Here is a 27,451-nt window from a genome sequence, read left to right as displayed (position 1 = left end):
GTGATCTTTCACTGTGGGCTTTATATACTGTTTCAGTGTGCTGTGATTCAGTTCTAAGTTACACCATGTCCTGTTCCTTGTTGTAGCTAGGCAGTTGTCAATGCAGGGCTGCTTCTTTTAATTTCCTCCCTCCCATTGAAGTCAATAGAAGGGAAATTTGCTCCAAGTCTGGGGCTGGTGCAAAGGTGTGGCATTATTGAGGTATATTTGGTTTTCTTCTGGTATAGTACAGCGTCTTTCAAATCCTGCAGTCCCTCAACCAATGAATAGGTACAGTTGTGCCTTCATGCCAGTGAGTAATAGGCCTGTGGGAAGGGTTGGTATCTCCACTTCTTGCAGTAGTGCCAGTTTGCCATGGAGCTTAAAATATTTTACTTTACATTTTAAACTCAAAGCATGTAATTTAAAACCTCTAGAATCCTACCTTTCATTTTGAAAATATGTGTGTAGTTTAAAGACATTCTATTGTAATATAAATATAAGCTGCAGAATAGGCTTTTGGACCACATAAAATTCTACTGGATTTTCCATCTCCTTGTGAAAGGTAGCTAGTTGCCTTATACCAGGACAGATTATTAGTGCATCTAGTTTGGCTCTAAGTGCTCTGTGTCCCTGTTCAAAATCATCAGGAGATTATGAGGTCTGGAAGCAGTGATTTCAGCTATGAGGCAATGAAGTGTGCAGGATCATTCCCTTCCACCCCCTCGTCAAAAAAATAAAAGCGTAAATTAATGCTCCTATTTCAGTTTTATGCATCTTCAAGCTTGTTGCGTTTATCTATATTTTCTTTTTGCAATTCTTTTATCTGCTTTTCATGGATTTGGCTTAATTCTTTTGTTGCTATAGTTGTTTTTGTTAGAGTCAAGCCTCGTGTTATGTTCTGTTAGTTTCATTTCCATATGAAACATTAGCTCTTCCAAGTATTTTTAATAAGCTCCTTTATGACTTCTTGTTGTGGGGCAAATTCTTCTTTTAATACTGTATATTGTTACCATTTTCTTTCTCCAGGGAGGAAGAGGGCTCTTCTGATGGTGGCACCATCTTGGCTGCGGCCTGCATTAGGGTCCTTGTTGAAGGGTACGAAGGGAAGGAAGAACTGAGTGTCTTTTCAGCTTTTCTTAATCCTTTCACATTCTTCTTTCCTTTCTTCACAGTTTGGGGGTTTTTTATTTGACAACAGGGGCTTTTGCTCCAAGCTGTTTTTTTCTGGGCCTTGGAACAGAGCTTAGAGTTTAAGTGGCCATCTTCTTTCCTTTTGGCTACGCCCCCCTCAACAGGTCCCCTTATTGATCAGCAACTGGTTAAAGAACAGAAAGCAGAGAATAGACTAAATGGACACTACATACAGTGGAGGAATGTAAGAAGTGGGGGGTCCCCAAGTATCATTTGTAGGAGCTATGCTTTCTAACTTGACTATAAATTACTTGGAGTCGAGGTGAGAACTGATATGGTCAAGTTTGATGATGACCCCAAATTGTTCAGATTGATAAAAGCAAGAAGTAATTGCAAGGAACTCCAAAAGGATCTTTCCAAATGGAGTGAATGAGTGATATGTGATTCAATGTAAGCAAATGTGAAGTGATGCATATTGGGGCAAGAAATCCTAATTTCATATACATGCCAATGGGGTCTGAACTGGTGGTGAGTGACAAGGAAGGAGACCTCAGTGTTATGATGGATATTGATTACAGTGTTGACCCAGTGCTCAGCAGCTGTGTAAAAGGCAAATTCCATCTTGAGGATCATTAGGAAAAGGATTGAAAATAAAACTGCCAAGAGGATAGTGCTGTTTTTCACAGTGTGACTGCACTTGGAATACTATGTGTACTTTTGGTCGCAGCACCTCAGAAAGGTGATTGTAGAGCTGGAAAAGGTGAAGAAAGGGGCAAGGAAAATGATTAAGGGGCTGCAGCAACTCCCCTATGAAGAAAGGTTTTTAGTCCAGGGGGGAAAGCAAGTACTGTAAGTGGGAACATGGAAAAAGGTGTATAAAAGTATCCATTGTGGGAAGAAAGTAAAAGAGTTTTCCCACCTGTCTAATGTCCAGTGGAGCTGACTGCAGGGTAAACAAAAGGATGTGCTTCTTCACACAGCACACAATCTATTAAATATATTTCCACTGGATGTAGTGATGGCCACCAACTTGGATGGCTTTAAAAGGGAATTAGGTAAATTAATGGAGAATAGGGCTATTAATGACTACAACCATCATGGTTTTGCATCTAGCATCTGAGGCAGTATGCCTCTGAATACCAGTTTCTGGGAATCATCAATAGAAAGAGTGCTGTTGCACTCAGATCCTGCTTGCAGGCTTCCCATAGGCATCTGGTTACACAGGTGCAAACAGGGTGCCTTTGATCAGATCCAGCAGGGCTCTTCTAATGCTCTTAACCATTAAAACAGGGGGAGCAAACATGGTGCCCTCTGGGTGCTGCTGACTTACAACTTCCACCATGCACATTTATCTGTTAATGTATTTCTTGGTTACTTACTATTATTACAATTGTCACAGTTTAGTACTCGCCCTTCACCCTAAGGCCCCAGAGTGAGTTACATCTATTAAAACATAATATTACACAATATTTAAAACAGTACAAAAAAACTTAGATACAAAAATAAGGTGGGTCCTAAAAATACAAATCTCAGGTGTCAAAAGCCCAGGGTTAAGATAATAGCAGTGTCAGCAGTAATAAAAATGAAGTACTTGACTGATTTTTGAAAGTGAAATGAATTAATTGGTGACAACAAATTGGAAAATTCATTTAGAATTGGTAAAAATTATTTACAGGTGGGAGACAGAAAGAGGGGGTCTTGATACACAGCCTGAGGGCAACAGCAGCTGTCTCCAAGCTCCTTACTACTCTGGAAATGATATGGCTGGTTGCCACTACCCCTTTACTCAAGCCACAAGGGCTCAGCTTGCTCTCTGCTCTGCAAGACCCATTGATGTCAATGTACCATTCTTTACCATCCTTTCACAGGGAGCCAAGCAAGTCACCACACCCCATTCTTGTTCCTTCTTTTCCTCCTCTCTCTGTTCCTTGTTTTCCTTCACCCACCAGCCATCCAGATTGCAATGGGGAAGTGAGACCAGTGGGGTGATGAGAGGCATCCTTTAGGGCCCTTTAACTTCCCATGACTACCAGTGTGTGTGTTTCTTAATCTTTTTTTTTACCACCATTGATTGGGAGCAAAATCACACTCTCTTCATTCTAGTGGAAGGATATAATTTTCCCACATTGCTGAAGAGCGGGCCAGAGAAACCTGTTTGCTCTAATGCTCTGTCATTACAGCCAAGAAGGCACAATTTTCCTCCCCATTGGCAGTGGTAACACAATTAAGAAACACTCAGGGTTGTCAATATGCTCACTGAGGAGCTGATCAGAATTCAAGTGCTAACAACAAATTTTTTATTTGGCCAAAACCAATTAATGTGAGTTACAGGAGCTTCATGGGGTCATCTTATGACCTGAGATAGATTTACCCCATTGTCTAAAGTTTTTTGTACTGTCTGTTGATTCTCAGTTACAGGTGGGTAGCCGTGTTGGTCTGCCATAGTCAAAACAAAATCGAAAATTCTTTCTAGTAGCACCTTAGAGACCAACTGAGTTTGTTCCTGGTATGAGCTTTCGTGTGCATGCACACTTATCTGAAGAAGTGTGCATGCACACGAAAGCTCATACCAGGAACAAACTCAGTTGGTCTCTAAGGTGCTACTAGAAAGAATTTTCGATTTTGTGTTGATTCTCAGATATTTATGACTGGCCTCTTCCTCTTGTTTCGAATCTGTAGGGCAGCATTGGTGACTCCCCCACCATGCACAGAAGCCAATAAAACTTTATTCTCACTTGGATGCCAGTAGACTTTATGAGTTATATGAGGAAGCTCCTTGTAAGGTGGACATCAAAATCATCAGGCTATTTAGAAATCATGAAACCTAATTGCATCAAGTTCTTCATCTGCATTCTCATTTTTAAATCATTTGTGTATAGTGCATTCAGTGTTTCCTGACTTTTCATTTTTGTTTGACAAATCTTAAAATAGAAATTGATACTATTCACCATTTCATTAAGACCTGAAGATAATGCATGATTGATCTCCACCCTCTTTGGAAACATATTCTGTGATTGTTTGTTTCATTCTATTGTCATGGCAATGACTGGGAGTTGTATTTTGGGCCTCTAGTGAATAAGATTGAATTTTTCTCCCTCAAGGCACCTCAACCTTGCCTAGAGAAACTGCATACTACAGATTTAGTGTTATGTTTCAAGTCATGGATTTATATCTCTGTCATGTTCTGACATCCCTCACACCCTTGGGGATTAACCTCTGAGGTCAGGGAGACTGTGAGATTCACAGGATCATCACTTCTCAGCTGTTTTGTAGTTTAGGCATAATGGTATATAGCCCATGATGGTCCCTTTTGTGTTGGGAGGCAGTCTAGCAGGATCCATATTGGCCAGCAGTGGTGGAAGTTGTACCAGTAATTCCTGCTGGTTTTAGGCCTGCTGCTGCCAGTATAAGCCAACAGGCTTTAAGTAAAGAAGTGCTTCTGCTTTAAATCAGTAGAACTGCTATCCCATGCAGTCTGCTTTGTTCATGTGATTACCAGACTCTTTCCCAGAACAGAACTGTACTATTCTCTTCCATTCACCTTCTAGTTCCCTCCTCTAGGGTTTCAATTCTGCTGCACTTAACAGAGAGGAGGCACGATTGAAAGACTGCAGCAGCATGGTGGTGGTGCTTGTAGTATTCTGCTAAAGTGTTTGTAGAGATATTTTGTGTATGCTCCAATGTTTGGAAATCCTGTCTTCTTCAGATCTTCTCTATATGGCTCCATACATTTATGGAGTAGGGGTGGATTTCAACAGTTCTTCTTGAAAGTCTTGTTTTAACTTGTACTGAATCATTAAATCTGTCAACTATATACTGTATAGTTATCAACTCAGGCTGAACCCCAACTCCACCCCACATATTCCTTTAGTGACACTCCACAGTCTAGCATCACTTCAAATGTAAGTGAAAATTTGGCGGATGTATTGAGCTTGGATCACAAATTAACTTTGTAGGATCTTTCTGTTCTTAAGAAAAGGGTTGTCTCTCATTAGAAACATATTTAGGAGAAACTCATATGTAGAAAGAGAACAGATGTCCTGGACTAATATTTGCGTGAGGTCACTTCATGAATATTATTTTTAAAAGGGATCCATATTATTTTAAACAACTTTCACATGCCTATATTTTAACTGCGATCTACTGAACATGGTAGAACACATTTACAGTAATAAACTGTTGAGTTTATACAATTCCACTCTGCTTCAGTTAGGAAGCAAGGCAGTCAAGCAAACACACTTGCACTTGCTTTGTTTACAAAGAATTCCAACTTTGTGAATTTTGGACAACACAGTATGTACTATTTATGAACAGAACAGTTCCTTGTGGATGCTAGATTAATGAATTGTGATTAGTCATTAAAATGTTATTGACAATTAAATGACTATCCAGGCTTCACAAATAGTTTTTAATGTAACATTCTGCTAGTGAAGTTTGAGGCATCATCATGTCACACTCTGCTTAATATCCCCACACATCTATATTATTTTAATGTAATTTATTATTTTAATAAGAAAACCAACTTGAGGTCCATTCGAGGGCTGAAAGTCACTGCATAAATTTTCAAAATAAAATATGCAACAATTTAAAATATATGTCCTTTCATTTGAAGGAGGATGACAAATGAAGCATTTAGAAGCAGTTTGAAATGCACAGCCCACAAAACACCTTTCAAAGGACTCTGGAAGACCTGACAACCAGCTGTTGTCTTGTGAAGCCTATGGCAAAGGCTCCACCAGTCCGATCTTGTGGAACACTTTGCAAGGGGCCTTGCTGATTGTCAGGTTTTGTGAAGCCCTTTGCTACAGGGCCTTGCATGTGCCAGCAAGAAGCTCATTGGCACTTTATGTGATACATGATATCAGGTGTGGGACAGATGGGTGTGACTTGACCAAAATGTCCAGGCAGGTGAAATGGGGGAAGGCCTTGTGGGCCTAATTAAGCCTGGTGGTCAGAGGTTCCGCACTCCTGCATTAAAGGATGTACTTTTTCAAATAAAGGTGCATCTCTTACAAAGTTATTTTAATTGTATTTAGTAGCTTCAGAATGACTGGTAAAAATCCAGAAGTATGGTTGCAGCATATGAGCAGTTCTCTACTTGCCAGAGAATTTATAAAATGTTGCTTGATACCCTTGCCAATAGATTTAATATTATTTCTACTCCAGTTTCATATGTGGGTTACAACCCCAACATGATAGGGGGTTAAGATATCAAAATTGCAGATATTTTTACACTAGTCACAAATGTGCTGTTTGATTCTCTGGTTCTCCAAGCCAGCATTGATTTTTGCCTTTTCTGCATTATACTTCATGACTGGACCATGTGTCAATTGGTCAGCCTTTGTGATGCTTTGTTGAACAGGAGGATTTCCCCCACAGGCACTGCAGTCACTCATGTTCTCAATTAAAATAGTGTCTGTATAATGAGGAACACTCAGTTCTGTTATCAGCACAGCTTATTTACCTGTCATTCAGCTGTGCTGAGAGCAGCTCTGGTCTGATGGCCTTCCACCTCATGAGAAGTAGTTCTTCTGGGTCACCTTCAGACTGCTTATCATACACGCTAAATTTTCCAACAATTAGCCCTCTTATTCCTTGCTTTTGTTAGATCCTTTACTTCACATATGCAAGGTAGTGTCAATGCCTTCATCCCTTATGATGTCTTGAACAAATGCATAGTCTTGCACAGCACAGTGGAAGATTCTGAAACCTTGTCAGAGATTTGCTGTGCTTTTTAAAAATCATAAATAAGCCATTTTTATTTTATGGATGCTCATTTTTCTTTCTCTGATGTCATACATAGCTATTTAATAGTGAAAATGCTTTCATACACAAAACTTAAGTAACTTTTTCTCTACTCAAAAGTGATAGAAGGAAAGCTCAACCACCTGGCTAGAATTACTGGATGTTGGATATATCTAAAGAAGAAGTAGGAATACCTATGGTGCCTTTCATCATGGCCTTGGCATGTATGGTCCTAAAGACATGTTTGTGGTCTGAGACAGGCTTTAATACAATTGCTTTTGCTAAAAAGATCTACCCAACAGGCACTTGGCAAGGGATTGCCACTCCATTTGTGAGACTGTGTGTGGGTATTACTTGCAGAAGCATAAGTGTTGCTAAAATCCAAATGTTCTAAAAAACAACAACAATATAGATGTATTATGATATCTTGGCTGACTTTACTGGCATATTAACTTAGTGTTGGTTTAAAATTTCACCAATTGAAAGCTGCTCTTTAAAAACATTTGTGAATAATTACTGTATTGTCAATAAATATTTTAATGACTGTTTCCAAGCTGGAAAACCTAAGTTAATACCTGCAAGACAATTTGAATAAAACTACTGTAAAGCAAATTGTTATCCATTATGTTATACAGAATGTATACTTATAAATTTATAAGTATAACATTATACTTATTTTCAAGTGGATCACAGCCAAGACATGTTCCCTGAACAAAGGGACCTTCCAGAGGCTTGCTGTTTTTGGGTAGGATTCAATCACATACCAGCAAATTCAGGTTTGATTTGGTACTCTTTCACAACAAACTCACTTCCCTAAAGAATCAGATTTTTAATGATAAAGAAAGTAGCAGGTACATGCACTAGACAATGTGGGATAACACTTGCCACACCATCCTATAACATCGCCGCAAACAAATCAGAATGAATGCTCAATAAATAACTGATGTCATAAAACCTCCCCACAAACTTTATGCAAACAAATCTGGATGGATGCTCAATATACAGGGCTTCTGGAAGTAACCAAAGAGTTTAAAATACTAATTCTTCCAAGTGATCTCAGACAGATGCAAATGTGAACCTCAAAGGGGGCTGAGAGTCTGCGCTTCAGGGACAAGAATGGACTGTGGTTTGAAACTCCAACAGCCATTCCTTAGGGATGTCTAAGCCCATTAGGGTTCATTTTTCATCCAGCCCCAGAAGTTTGGCTAGAATTGCATCTTGTTGGTTTGTATGTTGGTATGTACATTTACTTGGATTTATAGTCGGTCTCATTGATTGTGTTTATAGTGACCGCAAGGGTGTTAGATGCTGCATTTTAGGGACTGGAACTGGTTTTCAGGCAAGGAGGTTGATTATAACCGCCTGTTGTTAACTATGTAAAGTTGGCTGGTTTTAACAAGGCAAATTGCAGAGAGCTGTCTTGAAGACTTGTGACAACTGTTAGACCAAAATAATCACATTTTGCTCATTATTCTTTTGAGGAATCAGCATTATAGGCGGCCTGTCCCCCACCATTGGATCAAATAACAACTAAACCCTTTATACACAATGTAGGTGTCAGGTATTTCTCCAAAGAGATTTACTGCAACCATTTCCTCCCAATCCAAAAAGCAGTGACATAGAAATGACCCCCACACCCCATAAAGCTGGCAAGGCACTGAAGCAACAGGAATTTTCTCATACATCAACCCCACTGCTGCAGAAAATGTTGCTCTCCTTACTTTACAGAAACACAGTGCGAGTTAGCGGGTGTCATAGTGTCACTATGCATAGGATGTACACTGTTCTGAAGCTACTGATCCCGTAACTGTTATGCCCTGCTTCAAACTGCTTCTGCTTCTCTCCATTGCGACTGGTATATGTGTATGTCAGCAATTTTCAAACTCCCCCCACATCCCATGAATCATTTGAAAGTTGCTGAAGGTATTGGTGGACCACTTAATGATTTTTTTGCCTGTTGTAGCAATTTTAATTCCATAGAAATTTGTAATACATTAAAGTACAATATAAGAAATAAAAGGAGCAATAAAAATAAATGTGAATATTTAATGCAATGGATGTCCCATCTCCCACCTTCAAACACAAATCCAAAGACACACCGTGGACCACTTGAATGAAGCTTGCAACACTGGCGGTCCGTGGATCACAGTTTGGGACCCCCTGGTGTGTAAGACATGCAGCCATGTTGCTCAGAACACTTGGTTGCTAACATGAGGTCCACGATTTAAAATCAGGGCTGCATATAAACTCTGTGATAAAGCTTTCCACTAGCACAGGTTGACATAACATAAACCTAATGGGCCAGTTGCCCCCCACCCTCATGGATTATTTGCAGCTCCCTTGAATACCCATTACTTGTGGGTCTTTCTCACCCTGATCAAGTCAAGCAATTATAGTGGAGATAGAAGAATTGTATAATCTGCATTGCTCCTCCTTGGATCTAGAGGTGTGAGGTGTTGGTGCCAGAATCTGCATGCCTGCTGCAACCACTGCATGGCTTCTTTTGTGTCTGAGATCTTGGCTGTGAGTCCTTGAAGACCTGCTCCTGCCCTGCAGGACTTTTCCCACCTGGCCTGGGAGGATGGGACCCTGACTGACTCCAGCTACAAAAGCTGAGGTTGCTGAACAGATTACTAGGTTGGAGTACTGTTTGTAGGGGTTGTTGGCGGGGTTGTTGTTGTTGATATTAGTTTTTGTATCTTTATTTTTAGATCTTACCATGATTTATATGGAAATTGTTCAATTTAGTTGCATACGTTTGGTTGTGCTGTTTATTGTTTATGCCTACTTGTGTTATATTTGTAATTATGTAAAAAAAAATTCATGTCGTAAGCCACCTTGAGCATAGTTTTAACTATAGAAAGGCGGCATACAGATCAAATGATGTGTGTATGTTTGTATTCCGTCTGCATATGAATTATTGGGATAGTGAAAATTTTATGTTCTGTTGTCACTGAGGTGAGCATGAAAGAACAAACATAAGGAAGTAAATGAGATAGAAGAAAACATGGTAAAAAGGAAGAGTGAAGGAAAAAATGGTGGCGCACATAGACCAGTGAGATAAAGAGAAGAAGAGAGGCAGCAGGGAGGTGATGATGCAAAAAGACTTGTGAGATGGGAAACAAAAATAAGAGTAGGTGTTGGGTTTTGTCTGTAGAAATTAAGATGTTTGGATTTATAAGGGTAAGTGGCCTGCTTATTTATCCTTATGGGGCAAATCAAAACTTTTAATATGGCAAAGGAATGTTTAGGAATGTATATAATGAATCATTTAAAGTTAATGTATACAGACAAAGCAGTGTTACAAAATGCTAGCCAAACTACTGATGTCACCATCTTACATTAATAAAAGTATAAAAGTCACCCTTAGAATGCTTTGAATTATATGCCCCTGCTCTAAGGCAGACATAATCTGGAGCAAGATATTCTGTATTAAGGATCACCTTGGTAGGTCACTGGCACTACAGATTCTTCCTTGAGCAGCTAGGCAGTGAGAGAGGAATGAGACAAGTGGCAGAACTATAGTAAGGTGGAAGTTTGTACTGTCCTCTAAAGATTAAGGTACTCCTGATTTTTGCTAGTGCCAACATCTGAAAGAAGTCTGAGTACCGGGTAACTGGAAACTTTCTGCAGAGGGAAGACATGCACATTGCTATTATCATATTAGTTCGAATGGCTTATTGTTCTAGCCCTTGAATGTATACACCTTTACTTATTAAATAATTAACAACAGAACCCAACTTATTAAACAGCTCCCACTACAACAGCAGGAAGTGAACCAACAACAAATAAAATGATCCATTAATACTGAATGGCCTCATTTAAAGATCCTGGGAAGGATTCAACATTGTGCTCTTTCAATTTTTTCTGTCAGTACAAGCATTTCAGCTTTCCCAGTGGAATAATCTAATGTCTCCTCCTCCTGCATGCTGTTCTGGGGGTTCTTCAGACCCTATCCCACCCATCCCTGAGCCAATGGGGGGGGAGGAGAGGGAGGAAAGTCCCTTGCACTAGCAGAACTTATTGCACTGACTCCTGCTAGCACACCTACCAGTACTTAGTTGAATCCAGCCCACTGCTCTTCTGTCAGACTCCCCTCAGTTGCTTTGAAGCTGCTGTGTCCCATCAACACTCAATGCCAGAGTTGTAATCTATGGCTCTTCTCTCGGGGATTATTGTGAAAGTATTTGATACCTCTTTGTTTTTCCATAGCCGTTCCAGTTGAAATCCTTTCTTTTCTCCTTCCCTCCTTGCCTTCTGTGTTCTGCAAAGCTTTTTTTCTCTTCTCAATTAACTCCCTTCCTCTTCTTGTCAATTGCCATGGATCCTTCCTTCCCGTTTTCCGTGGGCAACTCGCTCCCACATTCTGCTCCAATAGGGATTTGCACTAGTTACACACACACACACACACACACACACACACGGGTGCCATTAAAATGCTATTGCTTAAGAAAATGAAAACTTAACTTAATAGCTTGCATTGTGCTTCCTTCCCCTTTCCTCCACAGAACATCCCTACTCTGGGAAGTGTAGCAATAACCATGGTGCTCCACAATTGTGATGAGGTAGCAGTGGCTGGATTTGGTTATGACATGAGCTCTCCAAATGCACCACTACATTACTATGAGAACATCAAGATGTCTGCCATCAAAGAGGTAAGGAATTCTATGTTCAGTAGGCAGTATCCTTGATAGCTAAATCCATGTTCAGAAGCAGAATATCTCTGAATGCCAGGTGCAGGAAACAAACAATGAAGGAGGGCTGTTCTCTTCCTACGCTTCTCATTGGTTTCCTGAAGGCATGTTTTGGCCACTTTTAGAAACAAGATGGTAGACTTTGTGGACCCTTGGACTGAGTCAGCTATTTATAAAGCAAAATAGTTAACTAGTGGTTTTCCCTCCATGGAGGAAGCTAGGAAAGCCAACAAAGCAAATCCAATATCACCTGGATATTGTGCTGCTAGGAACTCATACAAATATAGTGGAAGCTCATATTTCATGTTACCGCTCAAAGGATTCCTTTACAGCAGAATCCTGTGTTTCTTTCACTTCCAGACCAGCCATTATAAAGGAAAAGGTACAGGAAAGTGTGATGGAGAACAGATAATTTAGAAGAACATTGATTGCCTTAGCAAGGTGTTGTTGGCCATTTTCCATTTATGTACTGTAACTTACAATTGCTACTTAAGCGACATCCAAACTACAGACCCAAACTGGTTTTAAATACCGGTAGTTTGTAACCATCATGGTTTTCCAAGAACAATGCTGAAAAACCATATAGTTTTGTGAGGCTATGAATAAGTTTTTTTAATTGGAGATCCCTAAATGGAACTACATTTCCGTGAGCTCTGAGGGTGGGAGATTGTGACAGTTTTGTGACAGTTTGAATCACACAATATGTATTTATTTGATGTACACATATAAAAGCTCTGGGAGTTGGTTTTGACTGTCCAAGGGAGAAAATGACAGGGTTTGAACTCAAGTGGTGGGAATTTTCAAAGCTGAAACAGTTAAGATCTATAATCAGGCAATATTTTAGCCAAATATATTCTTTCTGTGAGTATTCATTCCATAATTAATTTAGTAGTCTTTATGTTATTGTAGAACTTGTTTGGTTGTTGTTGTTTTTACTTCAGTGGAATACCATTTTGGAATAACTAGACATTCACCTCTTTGGAAACCAGACTATACAGTGGTACCCCGCTAGACGAATGCCTTCGTCTAGCGAGTTTTTCGTCTTGCGAGGCATTCGTCTAGCGGAAGGCTGCCCCGCAAGACGAAAAAGTCTATGGGGCTGCCTCGCAAGACGAAAAATTTTCGTCTTTTTTTTCCGTTTTGCGGAGCGCGGCTGTCATTGCCGCTCCGCAAGACGAAAAACCCGCTAGACGAAAATTTTCGCAGAACGAATTATTTTCGTCTAGCGGGGCACCACTGTACTCCTCTGTGCATTAAATATGTGGACCGGGGTGGGGAACTACAGGACCAGGGGCCAGATGCTCTGGCTCTCAGGACTCTTCCCATACTGTACCCTTCAGTGGCCCCACTCTGCACTCTCTCAGGTGCTTTTGGAGTCACACTTGCTGCTCCACTCACTTTTGCTTCACCAGTAGCATGGAGCCCGTGGAAGGTTGTACATGAGGGAATGTGTCCCTCGGGCTGAAAAGGGTTCCCCACCTCTGGTGTAGAAGACAAGACACATTTACTTACCCTTCCTTACTCCCATTCAGCAGTGAAACAATTTGTCCCATATCTCAACTACTTTTGCTGCAGAAAGTTTTATGGAGATGAATATTTGCCTTATGGCTGCTACTCAGACTAAAGTAATCTGTGAGACGCACCTGATTGTCAGTAAAAATGACAGGCAAATGCAGCTGTTATGGACAGACCAGTCTTCAATAAAGGTAAAGGTAAAGGACCCCTGACAGTTAAGTCCAGTTGCAAACCACTCTGGGGTTGCAGCGCTCATCTCGCTTTACTGGCCGAGGGAGCCAACGTTTGTCCGCAGACAGTTCTTTCTAGTTCATGTGGCCAGCAAGACTAAGCCGCTTCTAGCAAAACCAGAGCACCATTTACCTTCCCGCCGGAGCAGTACCTATTTATCTACTTGCCCTTTGACGTGCTTTTGAACTGCTAGGTTGGCAGGAGCTGGGACCGAGCAACAGGAGTAAAGTAAGCTGTGAGACGCACCTGATTGTCAGTAAAAATGACAGGCAAATGCAGCTGTTATGGACAGACCAGTCTTCAGTAGAGTCCAACATTAAAGCATCCTCAACCTGCAAACCCTACTAATGGAGGAGCTGCTCACTGATATATGAGGAGCTCTGTAGACAAAGGTGCAGGAGGATGACCAGCCTTTATGAAGTATCTCTGCCTTCCCATAAGGATTCCTGATTACATGCAGAACCATTAGAAAGAGGTATGAAGAATGAATTGCTTTTACGTCATCTCCCACATAGATTCCCTTTTCTCATTACTGTATTTGGTCTGTGGGTACCAGGCTAATCCTCACCTCTCAAACCCAAGTTCTCTTAGGTTTCACTTCCCCTAATACAAGCAGAGCCATCTGTTTCCAAGTATCAATATTTAATTCTTCTCTAGCCTTCTCTTCTCCCCTCTGGACTAATTGTTTATAATATTATGGAATCTAACTACATGAGAGGGGATTGCATTTCTGCCTTGCCTCGCCTTTTTAATATTAATGACAGCTAGTAATTGTTAGCCACTTGGGAATTAAGATGAAAGGTAAAAGGGGCAGTGGCTTGGTTTGTCATCTTCTGCTTTTCCCAGGAGTGTAACAAGTGAGAGTTTGTAGTGCTGCAAGACTGGTGTTCCATGATCAGTAGACTATGCAATTGCCAAGAGGTGAGAAGAATGTTGTGCTATTAGTGATCCATGGTAAAAGTACATGTATTGTCTCCCATAACCAGTGCTCTGGAAAGACCAGCTTTGTCCTTTTGATACTGAGTCAGCTGAGGTTGTATCCTTACTTATCTTTATGCAAGGTTCTATATGCTCCTTTTACTTTACAAGTGTTTGTTGGCAGGATATCCCACCCTATGCCATAAAGAGCCAGTTTTGTCTATGAATTTTTGAAGCTTTTTGAACATCAGTGTTAGTGCCAAATAGGTGCAAGGTTTATACGTGTTGTGAAAGAGAGGAGGAAATTAATCATCATAGCTCTTGGGACACAATTATCCATAACAATGGGAGGGAGGGATAATGAGGGTGTGTTGAATATAATTTTCTTTCTTCTATTCTGTAGTAATATTTACATGTACAGTAAAGCCTTGAACAGTTTCATTTGAACTTAAAACCTATGCCTTTTAAATTGAATCTTTGGGATTCATCCAGGAAAGTAGGCGTAACATTTTTGAGGCCTAAAACAACTATTGGATGAATGAATGACCTGAGTCTAAACTGTTTTGTATCTGAAGAAGTGTGCATGCACACGAAAGCTCATACCAAGAACAAACTTAGTTGGTCTCTAAGGTGCTACTGTAACTGGAAGGATTTTTTTATTTTTTATTTTGTTTTGTTTTGTCATAGGACAGGGGAGTAAAGTCCAGTGTACAACAAGCAAAAATGCATTTTCTGTAAATTTTCAGACAAATCAGTCTACGGAAGACTGAGAGAACCTTGAGAATGATGGCCTGTGTCACTAAGCACAAAGTGTGTTTTTCTTCCAGTGTGGCATCATGTACAGCAGGAATGGAGAACCTTTCTGGCTCTGCAATACAGACCCTTTTTTAGGATCGGCTTTGCAGGCCAAATTTGATAGGTGGGTGAGGTTCCCCCCCTGTCAATCACTTGACATCACAATGATGTAAGAGCCAAAACCTGCTTTCTGATGTGGTGAGGGCTCAACTTGTTCCAGGAGGGTTTCCATTGACAGTAGTTTCATTGAAACCACTTCCCACTCCTGGAAAAAGGCATGCCTCCACTCCCCACCTGTCTATACACAGGGAGTTCAGTCGTGCTTTCTTCATGGATCAGCAGCCGCATCTCCACCTGCCCCAGGGCAGCTGGGTGTGGTTTGGGGGGAATTCCTTGCGTGCCAAACAGGGAGAGCTAGTGGCTCAATTCATCCCACAGACCAGAGGTTCCCCACCATGATATATTAGGAAATGAGAAGAAATTGCTTGTTGAGTTTCACTTAGTACTGCCCTGTTAGAACTTCTGTTCTAATACCAGAGAGAAGGATGGAATAGACTGATAAAAGAGGTCTGTGTACTCCGAACAATATATATACCTATCTGCTAAACTCAGTTCAGGAAGGTAAAAGAACCCCAGCCCAAATCTCCATTGTTTTTACATAATAGGAATAAATAGAAAATTCTCTCACTGCTAGTCCCAAAAGAGTATATTTGCATGCACACGCATGTGCACAGTCATTAATAGGAGCCTCTCTGGGAATGTCCATCAACCAGCAATTCTATTGTGCTGTGTCTTAGAGGGAACAGACCTGCAGGCTACGGTGTGTGTTCCCTAACGCAAGGTGTGTCATTGATTTACACGCAATATCTGCTTGACATCTCCCTGGACACCATTTAAAAACCCAGTGACTCATCTCTAGGGAATTTCTTCTCAATACACACAAAGCCAATGAATTGCATTTGTTTGCAGCTGGGTGGAGATGTCCCCTCCTGTGCCAAGACATGAGCGATAAAACCTCAGGATACAAACAAATGTCATTTTTCTATTACCTGCTGCACTATGTAAGGCTGAAGGTTTTGTCAGATTTTTAAGGGCAAAAAATGCTGAAAGCACAGTATGTTACTGTGAAATCATGCATTTCTGGCCTCCAGCTACATATCTGTGGTGTAAATTATATGCATATGAAAGTATGCAAATCATCCAGGAAGCATCCAGCCTAGATGGAGCAGGTAGGACTCACTGAACTCAGTGAGACAACACATGAGTAAATTTGCATAGTTGCATCCTTATAGTAATAGTTACCAAGCATCTCCCCAGAAATCTAGACAGCTATCCCTCATCAATAGCCTTATAGTCAACAGGTATTATTGGACACCCACTTCAAATGTAACAGTCCTGGTCCCCTGTCTACCATGAGGGTGACCCTGATCTTTAAAGGTAGCCAATCCAGCCCACTGCCAGAATTAGAAACACTGGGAGATGGTTGGGAGCAGAGAAAATGTTCCTAGGGAAGGGGGCTGAAAGGAGGTAAACCGTGAGGGAAGGTTTTTTTTAAAAAGTATTATATTGATTTTATTAAAATACGTGTATGCAACTCTTCCATTGCTCAAAATAGTTTCCAAGATACAGGGTATTATATTGATTTTATTAAAATACGTGTATGCAACTCTTCCATTGCTCAAAATAAAAGATACAGGGTTGACTAATTTGCTGCTTGATTTCAGTGGGTGTGCTCTGTGACTTAGTATCCAACTATCAACAAAAGCAGATTCTCTCATCCGTCAACCTCTTTGTTTTTTAAAAAAATATTATCTCTTTTTCATTACTGGGATAGTTCCGTGCTTAACCATTGGGAACTGCTGTCATTACATTTAGGTTGACCCTTACATTTTAGCTTTAGATCAGGGGTCAGCAAACTTTTTCAGCAGGGGGCCGATCCACTGTCCCTCAGACCTTGTGGGGGCCAGACTATCTTTCGGGGGGGGGGGGGGTTGAACGAATTCCTATGCCCCACAAATAACCCAGAGATGCATTTTAAATAAAAGCACGTATTCCACTCATGTAGAAACACCAGGCAGACCCCATAAATAACCCAGAGATGCATTTTAAATAAAAGGATACATTCTACTCATGTAAAAACATGCAGATTCCCAGACCGTCCATGGGCCAGATTTAGAAGACAATTGGGCTGGATCCGGCCCCCGGGCCTTAGTTTGCCTACCCATGCATTAGATCATCAAAATTAAACATATAACTCTTAGTTTCTGGAAGGGAGGCAAACCACAGGAAACATACAAAGGTATGCAAATACATTTACTGGAAGAACTGGGAGAGATGGAGCTAGTGTTGAGTCTATGCCATAATGTTCAAATGTTGGTGTGATGAGAAACAGACCAACAATACTGGGGTTGGGTTTTTTTCTTGTGTCACTATCAGTTAAAGTTAAAGAAGTATGAGAGAATATGTGCCACATTGTTATCCACAGTGAATCCCAGTAATTGCTGGTAAGTATGAAGAGCAAAACTCCTTTCAAAACATTATATAAACCTGGCCTAGTGACTTACGGTCTGGCAGCATGGCTGCTCTTCAAGCTTTCCTGGTGAATATATATATCTGGAAATGCAAGAAACAGCACTGGCTGAAAGAAGGGTCACTTTTGGGAGGCAAAGGGTTGAGGCATTGTGATCTGCAAAAGGATAGTACATTTTTAGGTGCCTGCAGTGATGACGGATGTGGTTCATTCTCTTCCCCCCAACCCACCCACTCACCACACCTTTTATCTATCTGTCTGTCTAGCTACACACACACACACACACACACACACACACACTGATTTTTCTGCTCCTTGGTAAAAAAACAAAAACAGACTAGCATAAATGATCCTTTATAGCAGGTGTGGGGAACCTCTGACCCTCCAGATGTTGCTGAACTTCAACTCTCATCATCATTGGCCATTGGCCATGCTTGTTGATAACATTCTTGAAAGCCAGAAATGGTCTGGGTAGTGTTTCTAATAATCAGGGTGAAGCAATAGCTTCCCTACAGATTCTAGTGTCATCATCCCCCATCTTCTCCCCAGTTTGTCCTTCTGCGTACATAATCTGTTGCTTCTTTGATTTTGATAATTCCCTGGGGAATTCTCTGGGTGGAAATGAATAATTCAGAATTTTAAATACTTCTACCACAATAACAGAGCAGTCAAATTAGAAAAAATATAGAATTATGCCACGTTTTCCTAATGCAATAGCAATTTTGGGAGATTGCAGACTTTTGGCATAACTTGAATGTAGAATTTGCATTTTTAAATACTCTTGCACTTGTAATTTATATAGCTAACAGTGCCCTTTTGAATGCATTCCCTACTATAGAAAGTGGTTTTTAAAAAGCAGTACAGTACCATGGTTCCCAATCAATAGTATTTCTTGTTCCTAAGGCACATCCTTTGCCAGCCACATGGGGGCAGAATCAAGCTGAATCTCAAGAGCTCTCAATAGGAGAATTGGTTCCTCCTACCCAGATCTAGTTTAATCTTGGTGTAAAGTTATTTGCTCACATCTAACTAACATCATTTGAGCAGTCAGCTCCTTACTGCATTAAAACTGTAATCCAAGGGGTAGGAAACTTTTTTTCAACCCAAAGGCCACATTTCCTCATGGACAACCTTCCAGAGTGTGCATGTCAGTGGTGAGCATTGCTAGAGGCAAAAAATGGGTGTAGCAACAGTTGTGACTCTTGCCCTTGTACAGTAGGCTAAACCAGGGGTTTTCAACCAGTGTGCCTTGAATGATGGTCAGGGGTGCTGCAGACAATACTGGCCTCTGTCCCTCTTTCCTTCCCTCCCTCCTCTGATGCCCTCTTACGTCTCTGCCTCCCAAAGGCTTGTGCGGCTGTTTGTTGTAGCAGCCGTGGCTCCAAGCTCTGCAGGCGAATGATGGTCAGGGGTGCTGGTTGCCAGGAACTGAGGCAGCCTCAGAATAAGCAAGCAAGTGGATGAGGGAGCCCAGCCAGCCAGTCTGTCAGCCCTTGCTGTTGGGAATGGGCAGACAAGTGGAAGGCCAGGCAGGCAGGTGCCATGTTGGCCTTTCTTGTGCTTGCTGTGTGCCTGGGATCTTAGTGCCCGGTGCCAAAGGGGCACTTTCTGCCTTTCCGCCATGCAGACCCAGCAGCTCCTGCTGCCACTGCTACCTCCCAAGGTGAGTAAATTGGTGGCCTCACTTTCACCTTCTGCCAGTCTCCATCGGGCTGCTAAGGCTGGAGGCATCCTCTTCCCAGGCCCCTGTGGGGCGATGTGAGGAGTCACCTCTCTTTGGAGTGGGGTGGGGGTAGCTCAGAGACTGGAGCGGACATGGTGGCTGCCTACAGGACTCCCAAGGAGAGGGGAGGGGAGAGGAGAGGAGAGGAGAGGAGAGGAGAGGAGAGGAGAGGAGAGGAGAGGAGAGGATGCTGAGGGAACACTCCACAACGGAGGGTGTTCAAAAAGGGGTGAGGGGCTTCTGGATCTGCAGGCAAGGGTTGAAATAACTGGATCTCTGAGGTTTGGAGTGTGTTTCCCCATAGGGGAGCCACAGAAAGGATGTAGTTGGTCAAGGGAGCTGTGGACTCAAAAAGGTTGAAAACCTCTGGGCTAGACTGAGGCCATGCAAAACATAGGCATTTCTGCATGTGCATTTTTCCATCCAGGCAAGTTAGAGGCATTATCACTCTTCAAGGGCACATTCCAGCCAGGCAAAAGAATGGGTGGAGCAGGGCCAGTGAAGGGCGGCATGGAGAGAGGCCCAAGGGCGATCTAGAGTACCCTAGAGTGCCTACAGCCATTTTGCCAAGAAGTAAGTCCCTTTTTGCTCATTTGGGTTTATTTTTGAGTAAATGCGCTAAATATTGAGCTATAAAAGAGAAGAAGAACCAAAGAGTAGGTATTCTGAGTAATGCCCATCAGTGTCTTCAAATAAATTCTCCAAGTGAAGCCCCAGGTTTTTAATCAAGAATATGACTTGATTAAGAGTGTCATTTCTATTTCCCTTCCTCAGCTGTAGAGTTGAGGGTAAACACATACAGAACTTGTAAATGTTTGTGTGGAAGAAGGAATTTCAGCAGATTCAGCATTTCACACCTCTGCCAAAATTCACTCTTTCCTCAGTGTTAGATGTCCAGAGACCCTAGGATCCCTTGCCTCTGGCCACTCTCCACCGCCCTCCCTCCCATAGCTGCAGATTATGCTTCCCTATGTGTACTTGAAAAATGTCCCTGGTTGAAACTTCTGTACAAGAGGCATGCAGGAAAAGAAAGTGGAGATTAAATACTAAGTTCAACAAAAAATAACTTGGCAGGTATGATCCTGCGTGTGGCTCATTAGCCAGAAAAGAGCTACTTAACCTCAGGGGAGGGGAAGGTAGAGTTGGGTGTCCACAGATGGTCAGTAGGGAGCTTTTGCCGCTGCAAGGCAGTAGCATAGTTTCCTGGACATATGGCTGGCTTTCTGTCAGGTGGCAAATGCATTAGTATCAGGGCATTTCAGGAAACGACCCTCCTAGCCTGCCATTCTTAAGCAACAGGGGTTGACTTCTTACAGGTTTTCCTCCTGCGATTTAATCTTTATGGGATTTTGGTGTGCTGGTCATCAAGATAAGTATGTCTGATAACAGGGGTCCAGCAACTGCAGTGAGACTAATTGGCTGTAGCTGGGCAGCTTTTCCTCCTGTTGAGTTGGTTTATCACGCATCATGATCAAACCTGGCACAGTTCTCCATTTGCTATTTGTACATGGAAACAGTACAGTCATACCTCGGGTTGCGAACGTGATCTGTGTGGGAGGCACGTTCGCAACCCGCAGCGTTCACAACCCGCAGTGCCGCATCTGCGCATGCACGTGATGCGTTTCAGCACTTCTGCGCATGCGCATGATGTCATTTTATGTTTGTGCTCATGCACAAGCACCAAAACCCAGAAGTAACCCATTCTGTTACCTCTGGGTTCAGCGTGGAGCGCAAGCCAAAAACACACAACCCGCAGCGTTTACCTTACATAAAAGAGGAAGTGGATATTCTTCATTTGCACATATTCAAGATAGTTTCTAAAGGCTACATAGATAATTAAATAAAAATGCAAATGAAGGGACAGTTACTGAGTTCATGTACAGTCATACATCGAGTTTTGTACGCTCCATGTTGCGTACATTCGACTTACGGACCTCCGTGATCCGGAAGTCCTCCCCGGAGCGCGGGTGCTGCGTGGGTGCACAAAAGCATTCTGCACACTTCGTGCATGCGCAGAAGTGCAAAAACGTGCGAACTTCCGGGTTTTTTGTTTTGGGGGGTGGTTGTGTTAAGCATGCCTGTGTTATGTAGTGTAATCTGGAATGGATCACATGCGTAACACGGGGTACCACTGTACTGAGTTGGCCCCTCCTATTGTTCCCTTTGCCCCAACCCACACTCTTTCACGCTTGCTTACAGTGAATGCACCCAGAATTCCAAGGAATGCATTTCACCTTTTGTTTTGCAGAGCAGATTTCTATCATCTCCCATTGCTCCTGTTACCACTGACAGAGCACAATATCAGACAGTCCAATCAAGACTGTAAACAGAGGAAATCCTATCTTGATCCCCAGAGAGCAAGAAGAGATTTTTTACACCACATGGAGCATTCTGGCTGGAAAACACAGAAATCTGTAATTTCTGCCATCCCCTCAGACCTTCAGCAGGTTTGTTTGCACAACTGAGAACAGTTCAGAGTCCTCATTGGAAATGGGGGACTGGGAAAGGGGGAACATGAAAGGAGCGGGCTGAGAGGTTTGTCTAGCAGGCTACAAGCATGTTTCTCCAGGGCTCAGTTCCAATAATAATAATCATGGGTTGCCTGAGGCTAATATTGTTCTGACAGCATGGCTCTTCTGTAGAAGCCCTGGGTTTATGCTCCTTATACTGACAAAAGAGAGTTTGGGGTATGTTACCATCACGTGGCTAAATCCTTCTAATCAGTTCAAGTCATCTGCCATAACTGGAGTCAGTTCACTGCAGCAAGAGCCTAGTGAACAGGACCAATGAGGTACAGAACATGAAACCAGGGAGCTAAAACCATTTTGTGTTCCACTGAACCACACATTCTCCTGACACCTCTGCTGTTGTTGGCACATGCATTTGATTGCAGACAGCTCTGCCTCACTGCAAAGAGTAACAGGAAACCCCACCATTAGCAGGAAATCAGGCTGGAAATGACCCACCTATGGTAGTAGGACAGATGGGAAAGCTGAAGTAGAAAATGCACTCTTTCTAACCCACCTGAACAGAATTTGTGTCCAGTGTAACACATCCCTGCAGGTGAGGGGCTCACTTGTGGCAAATAGTGACACCAAGATCAACAACTGCAACTTTGTTCCCAGATCCCTGGAAAAGCTTTTAGCTAGGGAAGTCATAACTAGCAGTAAGAGGGAAGTGGTTCATACTACCATGTTGTCTGAGGCATCCCAAGGAGGGTTAGTTACTTTTTTGGAATGGCTTCCCATTCATTACATTGTCCAAGTGATGGACATCCCTGTGATAGAGTTCCCTCTGTAGTATACAGTATATGTTCTCATGGGAGGCTCAGTTCCACCAGTGACATCAATAGCCAGTGTGTTTCAAATGCCCCTGCCTGCTTGGTCATCTTTCTTTCTCAGAAAGGACAGCATGGGTTTCAGTTCATCGCTCCCACCTTATCCTCACTCTTCTAATCTTAGCTAAATGCAGGAATGCAGTTTTATTTGCCTGATTAGCCATTTGCAGTAAGAAGATTTTCTTCTATAATTGGTAACCATAGATGGAACTGGAGATGAGCCTCTTCTTTCCCCCTCAGATTGGTATGTCCAAACACGTAGCTAAAATTATTTATGTGGACCCTGGCACCTTGCTGTGTTTCTTGATGCAGGTGAGGGGCTCACTTGTGGCAAATAGTGACACCAAGATCAACAACTGCAACTTTGTTCCCAGATCCCTGGAAAAGCTTTTAGCTAGGGAAGAAACTGTTATGGCAAATGACAGACATAGCTAATGCAGCCTTTTCAGTGGTACCACAAGTAGCTGCTCAACATACCAGCCTTAATATTAAAACAACATATGCTTGTTGCAATGATATGCAGTATCAGTAATATTCAGTCCGGGTATCAGTGTACATTGCTCCCTTGGCATGGTGGAATGTTCACCAGAGTGAAATAGCTCCTGGAGATTTGTATTTTATTTGCATATGATATCCCAGAATCCCACATGTTAAATGCAAATGTCCAGCACTACAGCTGAGGCAGGTTGGGTGTGACTTATCAGTCTTCATCATGTGCCAAAAGGCTGGGTCAGGCAGTGTGAGGCCATGACACATGATGCAGAGATGAGAAGGCTACTTTGTGTTCTGCCATTACAGTAAAGAGAAGTTTCATAATTAGAGGCAACTGTCAATGAATGACATTTGGGCTGTGGATATGATGAGGAAGATCAGAGCCCCATGGATAAAGATTTTTGTAATATGCAGCTTTTCTAAACTTGGTCCCTATGTCTGTTTGAGACTGTTTGGCATTCACTTTCCAGCTGTCTGTTTCTGTCAGCTGGGCAAGATGCGTATCTACCCAATCCCTCTTTGGGAATTTCTGCACTCCTTCCAACAGTGCATCCTAATTTCCTTTGTAAAACAAGGGGACATTGGGTATTAACATCAGAAGTTTTACTGCAATTATACCGGTTGATGATGTGCTTATTTTGCTTATTTGTTAGAAGACTAATAATGTTTGAAAAGTGACAGTGCATTCATGTATATATGACTCAGTTTATGCTGGGGAGCATAAGGAAAGAACCCCTGGATGGTTAAGTCCAGTCAAACTTGACTATGGGCTACCGTGCTCATATCACTTCAGGCCAAGGGAGCCAGTGTTTGTCCACAGACAGCTTTCTGGGTCATGTGGCCAGCATGACTAAACCACTTCACATATATACATACAGAGAGAGAGAGGCTTGTATCTCTCTGAGGCAAAGAATTTGTCACTATGGTATTGGATGAAGATACTGACTAACTCAGACAAGCAGCTTCTGGGATTTGTTACTCAAACTTTACCACTTTGCAACAAGCTGTAGTTAGTGCATGCCTGCTTGGCAAGTGTAACTCTGATTCAGAGAAGACTGAGATTTTAGGTAGATTCTCCTTAGCCTTATGGAGAACAGAGTCTACATACCAATGACCTCAGCTCTGCCTCTGTTGCTCACTCTCTGCCAGCCACGGCACGAGATAGTGATTAGCTGTCTTCATGGCCCAGTAATAACCATCTCTGAAATGTTCTGCATGATTAACCTATTAGATACAGTACAGCTCCCAGTATTCTCAAGCTCAGCTTCTGTTTGCTTTCTAGCATCCATAAAGAAGTAGATGAGAGGAAAGAAGTCTTGGTAATGCACTATTTGGGGGTGCAAGGGCAGGCACTAGAACAGGAGAGGAATGTCTTTTCTTGGTTGAGGGAAAGGCATTTGCATCCATTGTTTTCAGGCTATGTTAATAGAATATATGTCAATTGTTTCTGCAAGTGAAGGTGTAGTTGAAGGTGCATCTGAATGATTGGTTAGGGCATAATCAAGAAGAGCTGAAAGTGAGAGGCTGTAAGAATATAGTCTGGCTGCAGTTTTGTGCGCTGCATGAAGTTCTCTGTTTATTTTATTTATTCAGCTGCATTCATCATAGGGGCTGATCCAGAAAACAGCAGCTCCTGGAGAACTACAAACCACTGCATTGCTCTGTATCATCACATTACTTCCATAGAAAAGGACATTATGCTGCTTTCAGCAGGTGCCTCCAGAAATTGTTGGAATGCAATGCCATTGAATCCCAAATTTGTAATTGTGGCTTTTATATCTTTTCACCTTTAGATTTAGATGTGGTGTTCAGAGAATAGAAACACCAAGAAAAACGTTTTAACAAACATTATAAGAAACCTTACCACAGTATATTTAAAACCAGATACTTTTTGACAACAATTAGGCTTGTAAATTCCAACACTTCCTCATCCAGCACACCTACACTTCACTAACCTATCAGAATATCTTTCTCTCATCTTTTCGCTGATATATCATCTTTAGTCCCTTCCTTTTCTGTGTGTGCCCAGCACACAATCTTTCTCGCTCTTGTCCTTCTCCCTCTCTCACCTGTTTCTTATTCTCTTATAAGTTATCTTCCTCCTTCCAGTCATCCCTGAGACATGCACACTCTTAACTCCTCCCTCTTCACTTGCCTGTCCATGAGGGGCATGCCCTTTTAGGTATACAGCGTGCAATAGCTCTGACTACCTTGTCTAAGTAGACCTTTCACCTATCAGATTTAGTGGACTCGACTTCCTTTGAGGTTTTTAAGCAGAGTTTGGATGGCCATTGGTCATGTATGATATTGTTGAGATGCCTGCATTTCAGGGCTTTGGACTGGATAACCCTCAGGGTCCCTTCCAATTCTACGATTCTAAGTGCAGCTAAGATTGCCTCTCCATCCCTAATTGCATATTGAAGGAAGGGACCTACAGCTTATAGCAATAACAAAAAAGTGGTGTTAAGAGGACTATCCATGTTATACAGAATATTCATAATCCATATTAGGGGAAGAATACATAGGCACACTATTTCCACTTCTGGTCCTTCATTTATCTTCCATGTGCCTGGTACTGGCTACTGTACCCTCTAGTCTGTGCTGTTAATTAACATCAAACTGGCTGGCAATAAGACCTTGCTCAGACTGTGGTAATCTGAAGAAGCCTTATGGATATTCATCTTGTGACTACATGGAGGCGAGCTTTCTCTGTTGTAGCACCCATCCTTTGGAACCCACCTTTTCATCAGCTAGTACATATGTATCTGTTTACCCAAGCCTTCCTAGGCCTTCTTAGATACTATAGATGTCATTTTTATATTTCTATGTGTATTTTAGTGGATTTTTAAAGATATTACATTGTACCATCTGATTTAAAGGTGGAATATAAATAGAATAAATTGGTTTAAAGGTAAACCAAAGGTTTAAGGGTGGTATATAAATGGTTAAACAAACAAACAAACAAATAAATAGGTCCAGTGCCTTTAAATCATTGCTTTGATTGAGAGGGCTCTGTTGTCATATTTGCTTCCTCCTGTGCTTCCAGATGACTTGTTTGTGAAACATTCATCCTGATTTGTTTGCAGGGTGATTAGACAATGTTGGCTACTTTCATTCTGGTTTGTTTGTGAGGAGGTTAGATGATGTTGCATTAAAGCAAGTGTTATCACACATTTTGCCAGCACATTTCCTGATCATTTATTGCAAAACATGTTATGTTTTTGGAAATGTAATAAATAATAGCAATAATAATATGGCAAAGGATTTTTGATTAATTTAAGAGAAGGCACGCTACACTATGACATGTGGCTGCTGAGCAGCTATTCCATTTATTTTTTAAAGTGTGACAATGATGCCTCAAGAGCAAAAAGCCATTGAATGCACCTGTATAGGGCAAAGCCTTGATCTGGCCTCTGTGATCGGATCTCTGAGACTAATAATAGAGATTTACAAACCTGAAACAGAGCAGTGATTGACTTTTTCTTCACTTTATCTTCTTTTTTCCTCTTTCCTTTTCCACTCCCCACCCCCTGCAGTCCTGGACGCACAATATACAGCGGGAGAAGGAGTTTCTACGAAAGCTGGTGAAAGCTCGAGTAATCACAGACCTCACCAGTGGAATATGAGGAGGCGCAGCCACTGTGCGGAATTGCACAGCTACATGCATACAGCTGAGGACAAGGGCAGCAAGAGGTCCTTGGCAAGAATCCCGGCTTTTTAGAGACACACGGTGCCCTTGAAAAGTCTCCCTGGCCTGCTCTGCCTGCCTGCACCAGGGCTCACAGGGGAGCAGCGGCTATTGGCCTGAGGGGGCAGGTCGCACACTCGGAACTGCAAGAGGATCTTGTGCTTGAGATGGAATATCACTGGAGAGAACAAACAGAGTGATAAAACAAAACAAAATTGTGCCAAATGGGAACAGGAGCCAGGCTGGAGGCAGCAGTGTTTGAATGTCCAATGCATTATTTTATATATATACATACATACACACACATATATATATATAAAGAAACTCTTGAGAATCACACTAAATATATCAAGTGGAGCCTGGCCTGTGCACCAGCCCCATGGGACACCTGACCTGGCGTTGCACTTAGCCTGCCTCTATGCCAGCCACAGCCCCTTTGCAGGGCTTGAATCCGTCCAAGAATTTTCTGTTGTTGGTGCTGCTATAATTTAAAAGTATTGTGGCCTCACTTTGCCCTAGATGGAGCAACTGAGAGGTCTATTGGATCTTCAGACTCCCTGCTTCTCATGCAGCAGCCACTGCTGCCAACATTCACCAGGCTGCATTTTTAGCCATTGTTCACAGAACTCATTTCAATGTGTTGGAGGATTTCTACCTGTTTGGTAGGTTA

The 27,451-nt window shown here is 42.0% G+C and overlaps 1 protein-coding gene across 12 annotated transcripts in view; it reads left to right on the top strand.

Annotated features, from left to right (window-relative positions):
• The window catches only part of ST3GAL3 (ST3 beta-galactoside alpha-2,3-sialyltransferase 3), a 174,844-nt gene extending 147,771 nt beyond the window's left edge, over nt 1–27,073 (top strand). For 10 of the 12 annotated variants that reach the window (XM_033152358.1, XM_033152365.1, XM_033152362.1 and 7 more), the window contains 2 exons: nt 11,367–11,513; nt 26,630–27,073. In XM_033152358.1, coding sequence (XP_033008249.1) covers nt 11,367–11,513; nt 26,630–26,719 — 237 coding nt within the window. In that variant the 3' untranslated portion in view covers nt 26,720–27,073. Of the gene's footprint in view, nt 1–11,366; nt 11,514–21,512; nt 21,712–26,629 lie in introns of all 12 variants that reach the window. The other 2 variants (XR_004426849.1, XM_033152361.1) reach the window with 2 other exon arrangements.
• The last annotated feature ends 378 nt before the right edge of the window (nt 27,074–27,451 follow it).

The sequence above is a fragment of the Lacerta agilis genome, chromosome 6 (genome assembly GCF_009819535.1).
Source record: "Lacerta agilis isolate rLacAgi1 chromosome 6, rLacAgi1.pri, whole genome shotgun sequence".
NCBI lineage: Eukaryota > Metazoa > Chordata > Lepidosauria > Squamata > Lacertidae > Lacerta > Lacerta agilis.
This window is presented reverse-complemented; position numbering and strand designations above follow the sequence as displayed.